This window comes from Podarcis melisellensis, assembly GCF_964234715.1.
Source record: "Podarcis melisellensis genome assembly, chromosome: 2".
Classification (NCBI taxonomy): Eukaryota; Metazoa; Chordata; class Lepidosauria; order Squamata; family Lacertidae; genus Podarcis; species Podarcis melisellensis.
Genome location: NC_138529.1, coordinates 85,231,862 through 85,250,472, shown reverse-complemented (window position 1 = coordinate 85,250,472; position 18,611 = coordinate 85,231,862). Strand labels below are relative to the sequence as shown.

The 18,611-nt window shown below is 48.6% G+C and overlaps 1 protein-coding gene across 1 annotated transcript in view; it reads right to left on the bottom strand.

The window, feature by feature from the left end:
• Nucleotides 1-4,569: 4,569 nt before the first annotated feature.
• CHST13 (carbohydrate sulfotransferase 13) overlaps nt 4,570-18,611 on the bottom strand; it is a 47,356-nt gene continuing 33,314 nt past the window's right edge. The window contains exons 2-3 of the mRNA XM_081903135.1: nt 14,875-14,957; nt 4,570-8,719 (exon numbers count right to left, since the gene is read on the bottom strand). Of these exons, the coding sequence (XP_081759261.1) occupies nt 7,874-8,719; nt 14,875-14,957 (929 nt within the window). The 3' untranslated portion in view covers nt 4,570-7,873. The remainder of the gene's footprint in view (nt 8,720-14,874; nt 14,958-18,611) is intronic.

Below are 18,611 nucleotides of genomic sequence, written 5' to 3'. Positions count from 1 at the left end.
CTGGTCTGGCACAAAACACAATGTTTTTTAAGCAAACAGGCAGGGGTGCTGTTTATGAAAATTCTATGTGATTTAAGAAATGCATTCAACAGTCAAGAGAAAGAATTCAGATGTTGCTTATTTTGCATGGAAGGAAGCTCCATTTCCTCCCTATGTAACACTAGGAGCCAATTAGATAGAGTCAACAGAGTTGCATTCTTGTCGATGAGGGTGCATTAAAAAAAAAAAAATTACCTCATATGCAGGAATCCAGCATTAGGTAACCTATTTCAGCCCATGGATCACAGTAGCACATTGAAACCTGTCCGGGGTCAACACACACACACACACACACACACACACACACATACAGTAGATGCACCTTTTTAGCAAATTATGCCCAACAAATTCACAACAGTGGCTATTCACTGGATACCCTGCTATAGGTCTTCTTTCCACACAGCTCAGAAGCATCCAGCTAAATCCAGTTAACGGTTCTGTCAACAGTTTATGCCTACCCACAAATTCCCAAGTGGCTTCTACCACTCAAAAGTGTGATGGGAAACCCCAGCCGTGTGGTACCTTGACTCAGTCTCAGGGTCTCTGCTGCTAGGATGGGAAATAATTGCACTACCTTTTGCCACTAGGGCTGCCATCTTGTATCCTGAACACCAGCCTTTCCTTTCCAAATGCAGGCGGAGAAAGGGCAGCAGAGGCTCCTTCAATCTGTTCCTGCTGCATTCCTATCACCCAGCCCACACTCACCTGCGGCGGCAGCAAGTGGAACTCCAGCTGCATCCCACAGCAGGTGAGAGAAGGAAGAAGACAACAGAACCAGGGAGGGAATGGGGAGGATTTAAGATTTAAAGGGCAACATCCAGTGACTGTCATCATAGGTGATAGCCTTGTAGGTGTCCCAAGGAATATGGCCTTGCATCGTTCAGCCTGGACACTGAGGTCCAGCTCTGAGGACCTTTTGGCGGTTCCCTCACTGTGAGAAGCCAAGTTACAGGGAACCAGGCAGAGGGCCTTCTGGGTGGTGGCGCCCGCCCGGTGGAACACCCTCCCATCAGATGTCAAGGAAATAAAGAACTATCAGAATTTTAGAAAACATCTGAAGGCAGCCCTGTTCAGGGAAGTTTTTAAAGTTTGATGTTTTATTGTGTTTTTAATATTCTGTTGGGAGCTGCCCAGAGTGGCTGGGGAGGTCTTGCCAGATGGGCGGGGTATAAGTAATACAGTGGTACCTCAGGTTACGAATTTAATTCATTCCAGAGGTTCGTTCTTAACCTGAAACTGTTCTTAACCTGAGGTACCACTTTAGCTAATGGGGCCTCCTGCTGCCGCCACGCCTTCGGCATGCGATTTCTTAACCCGAGGTACTACTTCCAGGTTAGCGGAGTTTGTAACCCAAAGTGTCTGTAACCCGAGGTGTTTGTAAACTGAGGTACCACTGTAAATTATTATTATTATTATTATTATTATTATTATTAATTGCAGTGTGGACTCTGATGAGGAAGCAGCAATTCCACAATGGCACGAGCACTGTAGCAGACATGTTTAAGTAGGGTTAAAGCTTCCTCCTAGTAAACGTTCCACTAAGTTGAGCATCAGTTGGCTCACACTTTGCTCTTTTTGACTGGCAATTCCTCCCCACACAAGCATTGATCAGTTGGCTGGGCAGGGTGTGTGGGTTGGGCCCATGTCTTTAAGGGCTGCTGTGCAGACACTGGCCAATGGTGCCTTCTGCGATTCTCGCCAAAGTGTGAACACAGGGAGCTGCCTAAGACTGAGTCAGATCATTGGTCCATCTACCTCAGTACTGTCTACACTGACTGCCAGCGGTTTTCTAGGGGCTGAGGCAAGGAACCCTCCTAGCCCCATCTGGGGATTGAACCTGGGACCTTCTGCACTTGAAGCAGATGCTCTAACACTGAGCTATGGGCCTTTGCAGGGAAGAGTTGTGGTTTGTGTGGGAAGTAGTGCTAACCGAAGCCGGCCTGCTCTCCTTGGAAATGACAGCCAGACATTTTCTTTCTACATAGACTATTCCAAAAAGGGGGTTAGCTTGGACCTGCAGACTTTTCTCCATCTTGCAGCAATTGGGTCAGGGTTGGGTTGTTGTTGTTTTTTAAACAAAAATCTTTGTGGGGGATAACGAAGATTTATTACCAAGTCAAAACCTTTGGCGTTATGTTGCAAAGAAATGATTAAGGCCCCTTTCCAACAGCTCTTTGGGGGGCAGGCACACATCCTGCCGCAGAGCAAGCGAGAGAAAAGTGTGGCCGTTTGGTGGCAGCTTATTGATTAATGCAGCCGGGGAAGAGAGCAGATTTAAATCCATTTTATGCAATGTTCTCTAATCTAATTGACAAAGATTGAATCCACATAAGATTATTCAGACTTTTCAGCAGAAGAGGGGTGATAAATGGCCTCGCTGGTTCTGCACCAAATGCGAGAGACAAAGAGGACAAGTGCCATCATTCAGCCCATGACGCACAGCAAGGCGGGTGGGCGGAGAGGGTGGGGGATGAATTCTGCAATCTGCTCTGATGCAGCAGGAGGGCAGCCATACCCAGGAAGAGCCAACATGTAGAAGCAGATCCCTTAATTAACTTCAAAGACCCACATGAGGCTTCAGGTCACAGCAGCTGTGGAACTTCTGGCAAAACCAAGTTTTTATTCTTGGTAGACTGCAGGCTTTCGTAGGACAGCCAGCTGACTCCCCCGCCCCCACCTGAAACAAATCATTTATTTTTTCATCCCACAGATCCACACATGCTTCTCTTTAGAACCACAGCTGCAAGGCTTATCCATCAGCTCCTGTCACCACATCTTCATGCTGGGAAGGAAAGCTGCATCTGTTGGATTGCTGCCTGCCGCTTGCCTGTTAAAGGCACATGGATCCTTCCAGCAGTGGTGGCTGGTGCCCATTGGATCAGGGATGGGATGGGAGATCAATGGTAGGAAGAGCCAGTGACAGAGTCAACTCATTATTCATACTGAAACATTGGTCCAAAGTTCATACTGAAATATTTGCTAGCCAGTTCTCTCCTGCCTATTCTGTTACCAAAAAACATACTGTGGAATATTTAAGTGGGGAGGGACATCCTACAGTAAATTGCTTCGATTGAAAATTGGTTTTGCTCTGTGAACACAAAAGCTCCTAAAAGGAAATGCAATTTCTGCCTGCTATTCCAGAATTCAGGGGGTAGCAGAACAATGAAGGTTTTAGGGCGTGAACTCTAATTGGCTTGCCCTGTTATATAATACAGTAGTGCCTAGACCTGCTGTTTTGAAAGTAAAACTATGTCATGGAGGGGAAACTGGTACCTCCTCCCCCAAGATGTTGTTTGGAGTACAGTAGTACCTCAGGTTAAGTACTTAATTCGTTCCAGAGGTCTGTTCTTAACCTGAAACTGTTCTTAACCTGAAGCACCACTTTAGCTAATGGGGCCTCCTGCTGCTGCCACACCACCGGAGCACAATTTCTGTTCTCATCCTGAAGCAAAGTTCTTAACCTGAAGCACTATTTCTGGGTTAGCGGAGTCTGTAACCTGAAGCGTATGTAACCTGAGGTACCGCTGTACAACTATCCCATCGCCTGGCCATCAGCCAACCTGCTAGGAGCTTGTGAGAGTTGGAAGTCCAATAACAGATTCCCTATCCATTGTCTATGCCATAAGGCCCAATGGTGCTGAGACAGTATCTTTCTAAATTCTTCTTTTTTAAAAGAAAATATAGCAAGCACCCTATAAAGTTCCCTTCCCGAAGTTGGTTACTATGCAATCTCTCAATAACCACCTCTGAGTCAATTTCCTAAGCTGAAAGAACACAAGAAGGGGCTGCTGGATGAGGTCAGAGGTCCATCTAGTCTAGCATCCTATTCTCACAGTGGCCAACCAAGCTCCTACAGAATCATGGAAGAAGGACATGAGCACAACAGCACTCTCCCCTCCTGCTGTTTTGGGACTTCTTAACTTGGAATGGCATCAGAATTACCCATTTAAAAAAGCAGGAGAATGCGGAAGATAACAGACCTGCAATTGCTCCACAGAAACAGCAGCATGCATGTCAAGGTGCAAGAAGAGTATCGCATTCAGTTTAAATGGTTGTAGTTCACCCAATCGGCCTCAAGGTGTCCCCACAGCTCTGTTCATTCTAGGTGCAACCAGTCTCAAGAGGCTTGCACTCTTGTATGGAAAGTTTGCATACAAACAGAGAAGTCACAGGGACATATATGACCAGGTTTTAATAATATGAAGCACACTTTTAGGCTATTGCATAACCCGATTCAGTTTGTGGGGAGCAATTCCAAATGGCTACACAAGTCTCTTTACCCCAAGCCCACTCAGAACAGTAAAGATAGCCCAGATGTTGGCAAATGGCAGCTCCCAGCTCTCCTGACCATTTGGCCATGCTGGCTGTGGCAGGCTGAAGCTGTCCACATCATCTCGAGAGCCCCAGATGGACTATCTCTTTGCCCAAGTCACCAGATCCAGGCCTGCAGCACAGGCATCCTCTTTATCAGCACAGTTAGTAAACAGAGATGATGCATTATGTACAAAGACAAAGACAAGGGTAACATGGTAGAGACAAAAATGCTGCTTTAATTGAAGCAAAACTGTCCATTTGGAGTGAACTGATTGTCTCTTCAAGTACAAATGCTCCAAAGCTAGGCAGACTGACCATGGCTTACAAGTGAAATTTCTCTCTCTCTCTCTCTCTCTCTCTCTCTCTCTCTCTCTCTCTCTCTCTCATGTCCATATCTAGGCAATATCTCTACCACTCCAAACATGTTCTTCCCCTCCAAAACCCATGTCATCACTGAATAAGGTTTCCTACCTTCCCACTTCTAGAGTGCATTCAAGTTCTTTGGGATTTCAAAGTGCTTTGCAGCAAAATAAAAATGGATATGCTGGAGGATTGACTTGGCCCATGAAACGAAGGCAGCTTTTTTGGGGGGGGGGGGACAATGATCAATATGCAAACCAGTCTATGGCAAACAGTGCATTCAGTCTTAATATAATCCAATCTTAATGTAAGGCAAGTCTTTCTGGGTGTAGCATTTGTACAGAGCAGGGCACCCCTAATCAATGAACACTGCTCTCTGTCCAAACTCTTCCTGAACCAAATCCAGCTGATAAGGAGAATTTTAAGGGCGCCAACTCTTTCCAAATCCACCATCCCTTCACTCAGAATGACACCTTCGCCCAGCTGAGGCACAACTTGCAAAAACACAAATGAGGGAGCCTCATATCCCCCAAAGGCAGGGGAGGCTCCAAGTTTCAGCATGTAGCCCTTTCATTTTCTCTGTACAAGAGTTGGGAGGTTTAAAAATGCTTTTGAATGTGTGGAGTATGAATCAGAGGTAGGAGAATAAAGGAAGGAGCTGAGGAAAGCGCCAAGCAGAGATGGACCACTTGGGAGGAGAAATCCCCTCTTCCAATTAAAGGACACAAACATGGGGACACACACACACACACACAAACACACACACACTTTGTTACACTCTTGTCCTAGGCCATGCATGAAAACCTGTGATCCTCCAGATATCATTGGACTACAGTTCCCATTATTCCTGACTATTGGCTATGCTGGTTTGGGCTGATGGGAGTCCCAACATCATCTGGAGGGACACAGGTTGCCCATGCCTATTCTATGGGGAAAAACAGTCGAGACATTACCCTAATAAGGCAATAAATAAATATATGTAGTGAGGTTGGCATGAAGGGTAAGTGCCTTTTGTAAAAGTGTTTCCCTTAGGGAAAGTACTCCTCTTCTGTTTGAATTTCCCGGGAGGACTGGAAACAAAGGAGAAAGCAGTTGCCCTCTCTCAGGGTCAGCAAAAGAAGCACAGCTCCCACTCCAAATATGTGTCATGATGTCACTTGGCTATATGGCATTGTGACCTCATAGGGGTCAATATGTGATCCCCATATTGGGGCTGGGAAAGCAGGAAAACAATGGCACTGAAGGCGCAAGAGAGGGTGGAACAAAAGGGTTGTGAAGAACTATAAGCAACATTTTTAAAAGCATGGTTGGGGTTTTGGAAGGGAAGGGGGATTTTTATTTCCCACTTCCAGTCCAGCTTTTGCTCTGAACATTCCAGACACCTCTAATTTACAGGGCACAGGGATTGTATTTATTCTGGAGCTGCAATTAGCAGCCCACAGCTCAGCAGCTAAATACAGAATGCTGCCCGCCCCACCTCAGAGTTACAGATCTACATCCTCTCCTTTGTTTCAGGCTTAGAGAGTGGCTAGCTCTGCGGTGAAGACCACTGCTAAAAATATACACTTCTTTCCCTCCTAAGAATAATGATTGGTAAAGAGGACGCAGGCTTTCCTAGAGAGAAGATGGCAACCATCTTCCCAGGGACATTATCTCCCTCCTTTGGAAATCGCATGAGAGAAAGATGGATACCTGCAAGGGCAGGAAACTGACTAGTCCTACAAGGCATGTTCTACATGCTCCACTTGCCAAGAGAGGTCCGTGGGGTGGGCAGGATCCCTTTTATGGAGCCAGACCTGGTGGGACAGTAAATGGTGTGGGGCACAAAGGCCTGGTTCACACAACATGAGAAACCAAAGGCTCGCTCTCAGTTACAACTCATAGTGAGTGAGACATCACTTAGGTACAAGCTCTGGTCCAGATGGCACCTTGACTTAGCACAATGCAGGAGCAAAAATGGCCAAGGGTGGGAGAACAAAGCAGTGGCAAGCTCCTCTCTGGGAACCCAGATCCCCATGTGGTCCCCCATAAGCCATAGTTTGGCTTACTGGGTTGTGTGAACCAGATCAAAAAGCGCAATTCTAATTCAAGGTACATTTCCCCTCAGACTGGTAAAATGAAACATTGCTAGCCTTCTAATCCCAAGGGTGTTCCCAACTCTGTCTCCATCTCCACCCATTTCCCACAGATTAGAGAACCTGTTTCTGGAGCTTAAATTGGTTAGGCCCATGGTGAGCTAGATCAAGGGTAGCCTATCTGGTGCCTGTCAGATGTTTTGGACTGCAACTCCCATCATCCTTGGCTGTTGGCCATGCTGGTTGGGGCTGATGGGAGTTGTCGTCCATAGAAGGTATCACGTTGGCTACTCCTGAGTTATGCACATAAAGAGAGAAAGCCACAGCAATTCCTTCATGCAATGACTGCATGTTGACATTGTTGGGTTTTTTTTTAAAGGATTGAAGAAAGGCATTCATTTCTGCTTTGGTTCAGGCCATTCATATATGTAAATATGTGTGCACACCCTGCCCTACTCCAATGGACAATCTATTAAGCAGCACTGCCCCAGTGCAATGTCTATTCATATAAATGGAATTTGCTTGGGAGTATAACTTGGTGGGCTTTGTGTGCAGTAAGTGCTCAGTCATATCCAACACTGGTTGAGAGAGAAAGAGCGAGGAGGGGACATGAAATAAGGCTTTGTCTCACAGAAAAATTCTAGTTCACACTAAGACATTGTTCACAATAAGACACTTTTGGCTCACCCCCCCCCCCTGCTTCTTCAATCTACGAGGAGAGAGAGAGAGGCTTTGGGGGAATATTAAACAACACATAAATTGCATATCATGTTTTATTGCTTCTCTGATTGCTCCAGGTTGATTCTCCAATCTCCTTACCCCCCCCCCAAAAAAGGCCACAATTCCTGTGTTCTCCTGGAAAAATTCTCTTTGGCTGAGGAAGGATAATCAAACAACAGTAGATTTCTTTAACTGAAATAAGGGAAAGGAAGAGACAGGAACAGTGGCTGCAGTTTTGACAAACTGGAATCCCAATGGATTGACCATCACAACAAGAGGGGGAAGGTTATCTCCTATCTTATGTTCACTGGCTGACAGCAGAAACCAGGAAAGGCAAAGGGAGGCCCGGCTGCTTGGTCACCACCTCATCGGGTGCGCAAGTAAGTCGGGATGGAGTAGTTGAAGAGCAAGTAATCCATTTTGTATAAATTAAATAACCTCCTTTGGTAAAAGGGGCTGATGTTCTGGAAGAACTTAGCCGTCATGTCGTCGTTGGTCCTGGTGGTCTTGGAGGAGGAGGGGAACTTGACGCCTGCGTCAGCCCCAACCAGTCGCAGGATGTAATTGGAGTCCTTGGCCAATGTCTCGTACTTGCCTACCACGTCGTAGTGGATGATACAGGGGTGGCAGAGGGAGTGCACTCGCTCCCAGTGCTCATTGAAAGGCTCTTCGCGCTGAGTCTGCGGATCCAGCAAGTAGTACACAAACTCCTCGAAGCGCACGTCATGGCCGTGCTCCAGGGCCTCGTCGCTGGGGTCCTGGCGATGCCGCCGGATTATCTTGGTCCCATAGCGCTTGTGGAAAGCTGTGTTGTAGCTGCGGGTGAACTTGTTGCGGTAGGCAGAGACCAGCCGCTCCAGAGGCTCCCGCACAAAGATGAACTTGAGGTAGTTGCGCAGGCGGTAGTTGATTTCGGGGATGCTGTACTCGGAGAGAGTGTGCAGGTTGGAAGCCACGTGCGCCTCGTTGGCTGGGATTTCCAACGGGTCCTGGTACTTGCCCTGCCCGGTCAAGACCATCATGACCCGTTTCCAGTTAGTGCAAGCCACCTTGGGGACGTAGCAGTACAGCAGCCCGTGAACATCGTCAACCACCAGGTGGCGCAAGTCGTCAGGAGTGAGGAGGCGCCGCTTGCGCGTGTAACGGTTGCACACCTTGTTCAGCAGGTCCCGCCTGCGCTGGTGCGTCGCCTGCAGGGAGGACTGCTCAAACTGAGGAGACAGAAGGGGGGAGGTGGAAAGCGTCACTGTACACTTGGCTGGTAAAGTGCATTTGGTCAGATCCCAACCTTTTCTCTGCTCAGGGCCACAAACACCTACGTGTCAAGAAGATAAAGAATCTGGAGGCCTTTCTAAGGCAGTTGTCAGGAGATCACCTGCTACTGGGACAACTTCCCTTCAAAAAAACACTGCACCTACCTCTTCACTGGCTGGCAACAGAGTTGGCAAAACAAAAAGAGGAGGGAGGAGGGACAGTTTATTCCTGCACTGCAGGGCATTGGACTAGATGATCCTCAGGGTTTCTGACAACTCTACAATTCTAGGGGTGGGGTTCAACTATGGTGGCGCTGTGGTCTAAACCACTGAGCCTCTTGGGCTTGCTGATTGGAAAGTCAGTGGTTCAAATCCTTGTGACAGGGTGAGCTCCCGTTGCTCTGTCCCAGCTTCTACCCACCTAGCAGTTTGAAAGCACACCAGTGCAAGTAGATAAATAGGTGAAGCTGCGGTGGGAAGGTAAACGGCATTTCCATGTGCTCTGGCTTCTGTCACAGTGTTCTGTTGCACCAGAAGCGGTTTAGTCATGCTGGCCACATGACCTGGAAAGCTGTCTGTGGACAAATGCCAGCTCCTTCGGCCTGAAAGCGAGATGAGCACCGCAACCCCATAGTCACCTTTGACTCGACTTAACCGTCCGGGGGTCCTTTACCTTTACCTCAACTATGTTGATGCAATGAAAAAAGGCATGCACATAAATAATATTTATACCCTAGAGAAGTCTGTAGCCACCAAGAATGTGCAGCACCCTCACCTAACTGCAATTCCCAGAATTATTTGGGAGGTCAACGGGTATAGCCTATATTTTTAAAAGTCTGCATATTCTAACTCATTTTTATAAATCCTCACAGTTGTACTGTTTTATCTATATGCACTGTAATGTTTTTATTTTTGTAGATATTTTTACTGTGTGTGTGTCTAATTACGTTTATAGAAACAGACACACATGCTTTTTAACAGGTGGGGGATATATCCATTTTTTAAAAAAACAACAACCCTGATATACCGTATTTTTCGCCCTATAGGACGCACTTTTTCCCCTCCAAAAATGAAGGGGAAATGCGTGTGCGTCCTATGGGGCGAATGCAGGCTTTCGCTGAAGCCTGGAGAGCGAGAGGGGTCGGTGCGCACGGACCCCTCTCGCTCTCCAGGCTTCAGGAGAGCCGCAGCGCCAGTCCCACAAGGTCGGGGGACAGCGGGGAGGCGGAACGCCGCCATCCCGCTGTCTCCCGATGTGGTTTGGAGGCTGACGACGGGGAGACGCGTGCTTCTCCCGGCCGCCAGCCCTGCAAGCTCCGGGGACAGCGGGGAGGCGCAGCGCGTCTTCCCGCTGTCCCCGGACCTGGTCTGCAGGCGCGCGTGGGGAGAAGAGCGCTTCTCCTCGCTGCCTGCCCCGCAAGCTCCGGGGACAGCTGGGAGGCGCAGCGCGTCCTCCCTCTGTCCCCGGACCTGATCTGCAGGCGGGCGGCGGGGAGAAGAGCGTTTCTCCCCGCTGCCTGCCCCGCAAGCTCCGGGGACAGCTGGGAGGCGCAGCGCGTCCTCCCTCTGTCCCCGGACCTGATCTGCAGGCGGGCGGCGGGGAGAAGAGCGTTTCTCCCCGCTGCCTGCCCCGCAAGCTCCGGGGACAGTTGGGAGGCGCAGCGTGTCCTCCCTCTGTCCCCGGACCTGATCTGCAGGCGGGCTGCGGGGAGAAGAGCGCTTCTCCCCGCTGCCGGCCCCACAAGCGCCTGGGGGGGAAATATTTTTTTTTCTTTATTTCCCCCCAAAAAAACATGGTGCGTCCTATGGGCCGGTGCGTCCTATGGGGCGAAAAATACGGTAGCTTTGTAATGTAGATGTGGCCACATGATACGAGGCTCCTTACGGCCCCTTCAGAGCTTTTAGCAACCTGAATATCACAAGGAGGGTGGGTCATTTGTTTGTATTCTCTCCCTGTACATCTGCTGATTTGTTTGGGTGATAACTAAATGCCACAAGATTTAAAATGCCAGCTGGCGCGTTTGGAAAGGGGGGATCTAACCTGGCTGTGTGTACAAGAGAGTTGCAGGAGGAGGAGGAAGGTGCTGTTAAAGCGTGTCAAGTCATCACTGTCTGAAGGCAAAGGAAAAGGGAGCATCAAAGCTTCCTTCATGAAAGGCCTGGCCAAGTGCTCTTGGCAGGGCAAAGTTAACTCTGGGACAGGATGACGTGAGCAGAGACTGCCTTGGGCTATTCAAACATCCCAGCCTCCCTGCTCCTTATTGCGGTTCTTTCCTGTGCAAGCCATCTGTTAGGAAGGGGTCAGGTCAGGCCACTCCAAGGTCATGGTGATGCCCCAGGGCTTGCTACTCTGAACAAGTTCAAGAACTGGATTCATGACTTGGAAGGTATGCATGTGTGTTCCTCTTGCTTTCTTCTACACTTATGCCCACCGTTGTCTCCCCCCCCTTTTTTTAAAGAAACACAAGGCAACATCAATTTATTGAAGGAGTCTGCCCTGATTCCCTCCCTCCTATTTCATTAAAGACAGAAAGCTCTCGTTTCAGCACGTGAACTGCAGCTGTGGGTTCAGTTGCATTTATTCCTTCGGTTGCTCCTTCCACCATCACACAAGTTCTGATGTCGTGCCAAAGGCCTGCTTTTGAAGATCCCCGTACACAAAATATTCTCTGGGGGAGGGGGGAATCAGCTACGCCATCCCACAGAGGGCTTAAAGCTCTGTTCATGAGATAAATCTTGGACATTTGCGCAGGGCGCATTCTGCATTTTGTTACACAATTAAGCAGATTCTTTGTCTTGCGCCCAGAAAAGCATTCCTAGCTTTAAGCAAGGAGCTTCTACTAAAAAGCATACGGCTCTGAAACCACAATCTGGCCTACACAACACAAAACCTTTTCAAGTAAGGCTCCCACTACGTAGCAACAGCATTTTCTTCCTAGGAGGGGCTGTGCAACGCGTAGGTAGACCTTTTGCTTCCTTCACATTTGTCTTCTGAGGGTTCCTGACAGCTGTCAGGCACCGTTAGATCACAGCCCAGGAGCCTGCTTACTCAACCTACCATGCCTGCCTCAATTTCTCACTCACCCATTGGCATCTGCCAGGCCAAATAAGACTTGTTCATGCTCTTCAAAAGGAAGAGGGGGATAACATTGAAAAAAACAACCCAACCCACTCTCTTAATGCCAGACCGAGAGATGGGTGGAGCAGGCACATCACACCTTATTGTTTTGGCCACCTAGCAAAATTGGATCTGATTGTGGTCACTTCCAAGGTGGGGAGTAAGACCAATGCTCAGACACAGTGACTTGAAAAGAAAGACAGCAGACTCACAGGGAATAAGACTACCAGTGGCTACTCCAGGAACAGAGGCAGCATTATTCCCAATACCAGTTTCTGGGAGAGGACTATTTCTAGTGCTGCTCCTGGTCCTGCTAGAGGGCTTCCCAAGAGACCTCGCTGGCCAGCCTCTGCAGGAATCAGGTTGCTGAACTAGAGAGAGGCCTTTGGCCTGGTTCAGCAGGGCTCTTATGTTCATAAGCTGACCCAGGATTTGAACTCACATCTCCCAAACCTGGGGCACATCTTAGATAGGAAGCTATGGTTATTGACTACGCCAGGGGCCATTTACTCACCCCGTTTCACAAGGGCCAGGCGGCTTTTGTGTAACACAAGGGTTAAAAGTTATAGAATGTTGTGCGCTTGCAATGGCTCCTCTTTAAAAACACAGTTGAGACATTAAGGCAGAAACGTTATAACACTGAAAAGCAGCCGTTCCATTTCCTATATGGGTTCACTGGGGAGTCATCGTCGCTGCCGTGGGAGCAGTTATCTGGCTTTCATTTTCTCCTGTTCCCATTAAATTACCGTATTTTTCGCTCTATAGGACGCACTTTTTCCCCTTCAAAAATGAAGGGGAAATGTGTGTGCGTCCTATGGAGCGAAGACACCATAGCCCAGCGACCCTCTCCCGGTTGGAGAGGTGACGCGCGGCTCAGGCAGGTGCCTCCATAGCCGCGCGTCACCTCTCCAGCCGGGAGAGCGCGCGCGGAGCTAAAGCAGCCCCCCGCGACCCTCTCCCGGCTGGAGAGGTGACGCACGGCTATGGCAGGAGCCTCCATAACCGCGCGTCACCTCTCCAGCCCGGAGAGCGCGCGCGGAGCTAAAGCAGCCCCTCGCGACCCTCTCCCGGCTGGAGAGGCGACGCGCGGCTCTGGCAGGAGCCTCCATAGCCGCGCGTCACCTCTCCAGCCAGGAGAGCGCGCGCGGAGCTAAAGCAGCCCCCCGCGACCCTCTCCCGGCTGGAGAGGTGACGCGCGGCTATGGCAGGAGCCTCCATAGCCGCGCAGCACCTCTCCAGCCCGGAGAGGGTCGCGAGGGGCTGTTTTAGCGCCGCACGCGCTCTCCCGGCTGGAGAGGCGACGCGCGGCTCTGGCAGGAGCCTCCATAGCCGCGCGTCACCTCTCCAGCCGGGAGAGCGCGGACGGGGATAAAGAAGCCATAGCCCCGCGACCCTCTCCCAGCTGGAGAAGTGACGCGTGACTATGGCAGCAGCCTCTCCGCTGCGCCTTTCCGCTGCTCCCAGACCTGCTCTTTGGGGCTGGTGGTGGGCTTCCCCCCGCCAGCCCCAAAGAGCAGGTCGAAAGGAACCTGAAGCCAGGAGAGCGAGAGGGGTCGGTGCGCACTGACCCCTCTAGCTCTCCAGGCTTCCAAGGTAGCCACCTGAACGCACCTTAAATGGCACCTTGTTTTAGAGCGGGAAAACAAGAGGGGGAAAATTCTCCCACTCTCTGCGCAGCGCTTCCTGCCGCTTTGCTGAAGGGGCACTGGTCAGAGAGCGGAAGAATTTTTTTCCCTTGTTCTCCCCCCTCTAAAACAAGGTGCGTCCTATTGTCCGGTGCGTCCTATGGTGCGAAAAATACGGTAATTGTCAAAAGGAAGGCAAGAGTAGGTGGTTACGAGGAGAAAATAAAATGTATTCTGGCAAGCTCCAACAGCCACACACAGGGAGTATCCTGTGGTATCTGAATTGCAGAGTTTCCTACCTTCCTTATTCCTAGGTTGCCCTTGCCAGGCATCAGTCCCCTAGCATAAATCACACTGCTAAATGGAGTCTGTGGCCAAGCAGTCAGGGGCATCGGATAAGGTGGCAAAACCTTTACCTGGACTGCACCATGTCAAACTGCTGGTGGGGGTCGATGTCCATTAATGATCCTCCAAACATACCAAAAAAATCACCACAAATAGGTAACAGCCTCATCAGTGGCAAAGGTTACCAGCAATTAGGTCTTTAAAAAAAAAAAGTGTAGGGGATTGTTAAATCATGCATGCCTCCCCCTGCAACCTAAAGTGGTACAATCCAGACATAGGATTGCTTAAGTCATCCACTGTTTGTAGGGTATAAACCTATGGGGATAAATCTCTTGCTAGACCAATTCTCTGAGCAACAGCAGGGACAGCTGCGGACCTTTGGGGAAAGTCATTGTGCAGCAGTAGAGCACATGCTTTTAACATGCAAAAGATGGCAGGTTAGATTCCCCAGGAGTGACAATTGAGTCTAACCTCTAAGAGAGAAATAACTCCACCCAATTTTCTAGATCTAGATATATTTGTCAGAAGCCTCCCAGAATACTTGTAGCCCAAGAGCCTGAGCTATGCAGCAGAAGCATCTGATGCCACTGATTCTAACTTCTGCAAACTATTTGGAGAGGGGAAAAAGCCAACATGCTCACAGTGGAGCTAGCCTTTGGGAGGCCTTGCTCCTGATTCGCTTGCTGGATGCTTTGAAAGCAGGGTGGCCAGGGCATGAGAGCAACTCAATCCCCTTTCCAGATACACAAAACCACCAAACTGGCAATTTACCTCCTCTGCTCCCCACCTTTCTGTAATTATCAACGAGGCAGAATAAAATGGGTCAAAAAAATTGTGGCCTGGGTGCAAAGTTGTCCTAACAAAAAAAGAAGAAAAAATGCACATCTTCTTCTGCAGATAGTAACACCGAAGTTGCATCATAGCAGGCGTTGTGTGTTGCCTGGACTTTGACACACAATGAGCACTCCCCAACTCTTGCCGGTTCTCTCCACGCCCTTCCACCTTCCCTTTTCGCGTTCACTCACCTGATCACCGTGGTAAAGAGCCTGAAGTGGACTTCGACCAGACTTTCCATGCCAACTGGACTTCAGAATCCTGTCCTCTGCAGCTGGAAAGGAAAGGGGAAAGTTTTAAAAAGTGCCACTGGCAGCTCTGTTTCATGAATGAATGAATATAAACACACACACACACACACACACGCACACACACACACACACACAGTGTCAGCCTTTGCCAACCTGGTGACCTCCAGCATGTGCTGGCAGGGGCTGTAGTCCAAACAGCTGGAAGGCACCCGATTGGTTGTAGTATATGACTGAGATGCTTGGGTGGTAGGCAGAAGATTCTGCCTGGGAAATGGTTTTCACATGTGCTCTGTTATGCCTGGGTCAAGATGAACACCTAAGCCTGACAAAAAAACCCTCCCCAATGGAGTTGGAAAGCACAACAGGTCTGATAAACAGGTTGTCTCGCTTGCTCCACTTCTCACTTTTTCCTCCCACTAAAATTTATTAGAGAAAATAAGATTAGGCTCTCACTTACTAGTTTAATCCCACTCTTCTGTTAGAGCACCTTCAAAGTATCCCTGTGGAACGCCCTCCCATCAGATGTCAGGGAGTTAAAGAATTACACAACTTTTAGAAAACATCTGAAGTTCAGAGAAGTTTTTAATGCCCGACATTTTATTATTTTTTATATTTTGCTGGGAGCCACCCAGAGTGGCTGGGGAAACCCAGTCAGATGGGCAGGATATAAACAATAAAATTATTATTGTTGTTGTTGTTAACATGGATTGAAGCTATCAACACAATGAAACATTAAATGGTAAGTAAAACAAGAAAGCAGTAGTAGCAAAAATACTAGCAGTAGAAAGCAAAATAAAACATGACAAATGGGCACATGCTGTTTGTGCTGTGGCACCAGTTCTCTGAAATTCTCTTCCCTTAGAAGCGAAGGAAACCCCAACATTGTGATGTTCTCAGCCTTTATTACAAACTTTTCTTTTCTTCCAGTCCTTCCCAAATTAGCCTGTTTTTATCTTTGCTGTTTTTAATTCTTGTTGGCTTTTATGTCTTAATTCCGCTTTTATGATTTGCATTTTACGTTCTGGGTGATATCCCATCAGCACAAAGATATCCACTTGTGCAACAGGACTTTGCCCCCTCTGTCCCCTCCCCACCTTCCAGCGCCATGTCCCACTGCTGTCCCTTATTGATGGATGTCCCTTAAATGTCCCTTAAATGATGTCCCTTAAATTTCAAAGGAAGCAGCTCCTCTCCCTCCCTCCCTGCCGGCCAGGGAGGAGGGAGGCTCCAACTGTGTTGCTTGGCTGTGTTGCTCACCCAATAAGAAGTCTAAGAACGACTGGGGGGTGGAGCTTGCATGCCTTGTGTGTGGCTAGTTAATGCAAGCTGAGGGGTTTTTTGAATGCTGGATGCCATTTTGTTGCACGTGCTGCTGCAAACTTTGCAGTGCAAAGCCAGGCCGGGGAGCCATCTTAAGTTGAGGCTGCATAGGCCTTGTGGTGCATGTGATTCAGATTCTATTCAGTTAAACCTCTAGTTACAAAGTTGGTTGGACAGTGTTCTCGAAGCTACCCAGCATGAGTTTGACCAGACTGCAGGAGGACAGGAAGACTGGAGTGCCTAGAACAAGTGAGGCTGCAGGTCCCTTATTTTGGCTGCTGGTCCCTTATTTTCAAATCTGTAAGTTGACAGCTATGACCAGAGCACACCACATACCACATACGACCCTATCTTTCTGTGCTGCGCTTTTTATCCTGGTTTATTGTTTAATTCTACTGCATTTCTTTTTGCTTTTTGCTTTTCATTGTCCAGACAGGGCGTAAGACAGGGAAACCAAAATTCTGTGGCTTGCCTTATTTAGTACTTCCCGTTTACAGTACCTAAACCCTTCACTTGTCACTTGCAAAATAATTAGACCCCTGTGGGCACAAGGATAGACCACTTCCCACTGGGCTAGACTCTCCAGGCAATTACCCAAGAAGCGGTGGCTGTCAGTAACAGTCGCTGGCTTGCTCAACCCAGTGAACCCTCGGCCTGCAGCAAGGAGAAGCCATTGTGGTGCTGGGATGAGGCCTGATCAAACGCATGCCAAGCTGCCACACTCTGCTGAGCTGCTCATGTGTGAGGTTCTGAGCCTGCGCCACTGCCAGTGGCTTACCAATTAAAAAGGAGAAACCTGTCAAGGCAGATTTTAAACATTCATTCATGGCAATGACTAAGAACCCTATTGAGGCAGGGGGCCAGGATTCTGGAAAAAAGTAAGGGCATGCTCATTAGTTTTGCTCCCCCATAATAAGAACTTGAAAATATTTGTTATTGTAGTAGGCTCAATGTAAGAACACAGGAAGAACTTGCCAGATCAGCCCAGTGGCCCATCTAATCCAGCGTCTTGTTCTCACAGTGGTCAATCTGCCGGAATTTTGCAAGCAGCACCTGAGTGCAATAGCAGTCTCCCCACTTGTGATTTTCAGCAGCTGCTACTCAGAAGCATTACTGCCTCTGTTTGTGGAATCAAAGCATGCCCTTCATTATTGGTAGCTGCCAATGATAGCCTTATCCTTCATGAATTTGCCCCAAAGCCATCCACGGCTTATAGGACGATGCCCAACCCTAGGCCTATGCTCTGTATTCCCATTACTGCTGGGATAACAACAAATCAGCACAGAACAGAACTGACTGGCCCAAACATCTCTTTGTAGCTCTGCTGCTCCTGCTGTAGGCGCCACAGTATGTGGGTTTCAAGGTGCCATGTTCAAAATAGCAAATCTAGATCTTTTGTGGTAGAAGCATGAATATGAAGAATGAGGGTGAGCATGCTAGGGGAAGGGGAGCAAGCTTTTGAACTCCAGGCTGTAAGTCATAAGTAACAGACCACTAATCTAAATGCCATTGTCCCTGGCTTGAGAAAACAAGTAAATGCATGTTCTTATACTGCTTTGTACAGTACTTGGGAAATCAGCTCAGCATACTAAGGGAAGTGGGGGGAGGGGAGAGAAAGTAAGGCTGGTCACATTCTTACACGGTGAATAACCTGATAGCTTGCAGTGGTTGTGGAAATCAGCAGGGGAGGGGGAGAATTTAATCATCCGGAGAAATATCACCAGCCCTACCACATGCTTGTCACGTGACAGAAGGGGAAGTTGCTCAGTTTGGGCGAATGCAGTGCCGATATGCAAGGTTGGCAGTTGCTAAAGGGCAAGTGATCTGTGAGCTGATGCAAAAAGTCGGGAGAAAGCGGCAGGTTACTGAAGAAGTGCGATGTTGCAAGTAACCACAACCCATGCCCACAAAGGTACCGTTACGGGGGTGATAGGAAGAGCTTGTCACGAGAGCTTTGCTAAATATGGGGAACCAAGTGTTAATCTGCATTTCAGTCTTCTCTCTGCCCTGTCCTAGATTGTAAATGTTCAAACCTAATCCAAACTGACTGGATTTTGGTACCGTTAGACCAAGTTCTCTTGCTTGGGAAGAGACAGAACTCAAAGCACAAAGGGAATTTCAGCAAGTGCAGCCTTTGCTCCAAGTCAATGCACGACAAAATGTGCACCAAACCACATACAAAAAAAGGGGGGAGAGGAAGAACTGGCATTGAATTGGACTCAGCCCTGGCTTGACAACACCTAACATGTTAGAAACTTGCTAACTAACCAGCTTTCATACAGATACCTCATGGCAAATGAGAACTGTAGATATGTGTAACTCAAAAACTAGTTTTCAAGCTGCCTATACACCTCTCG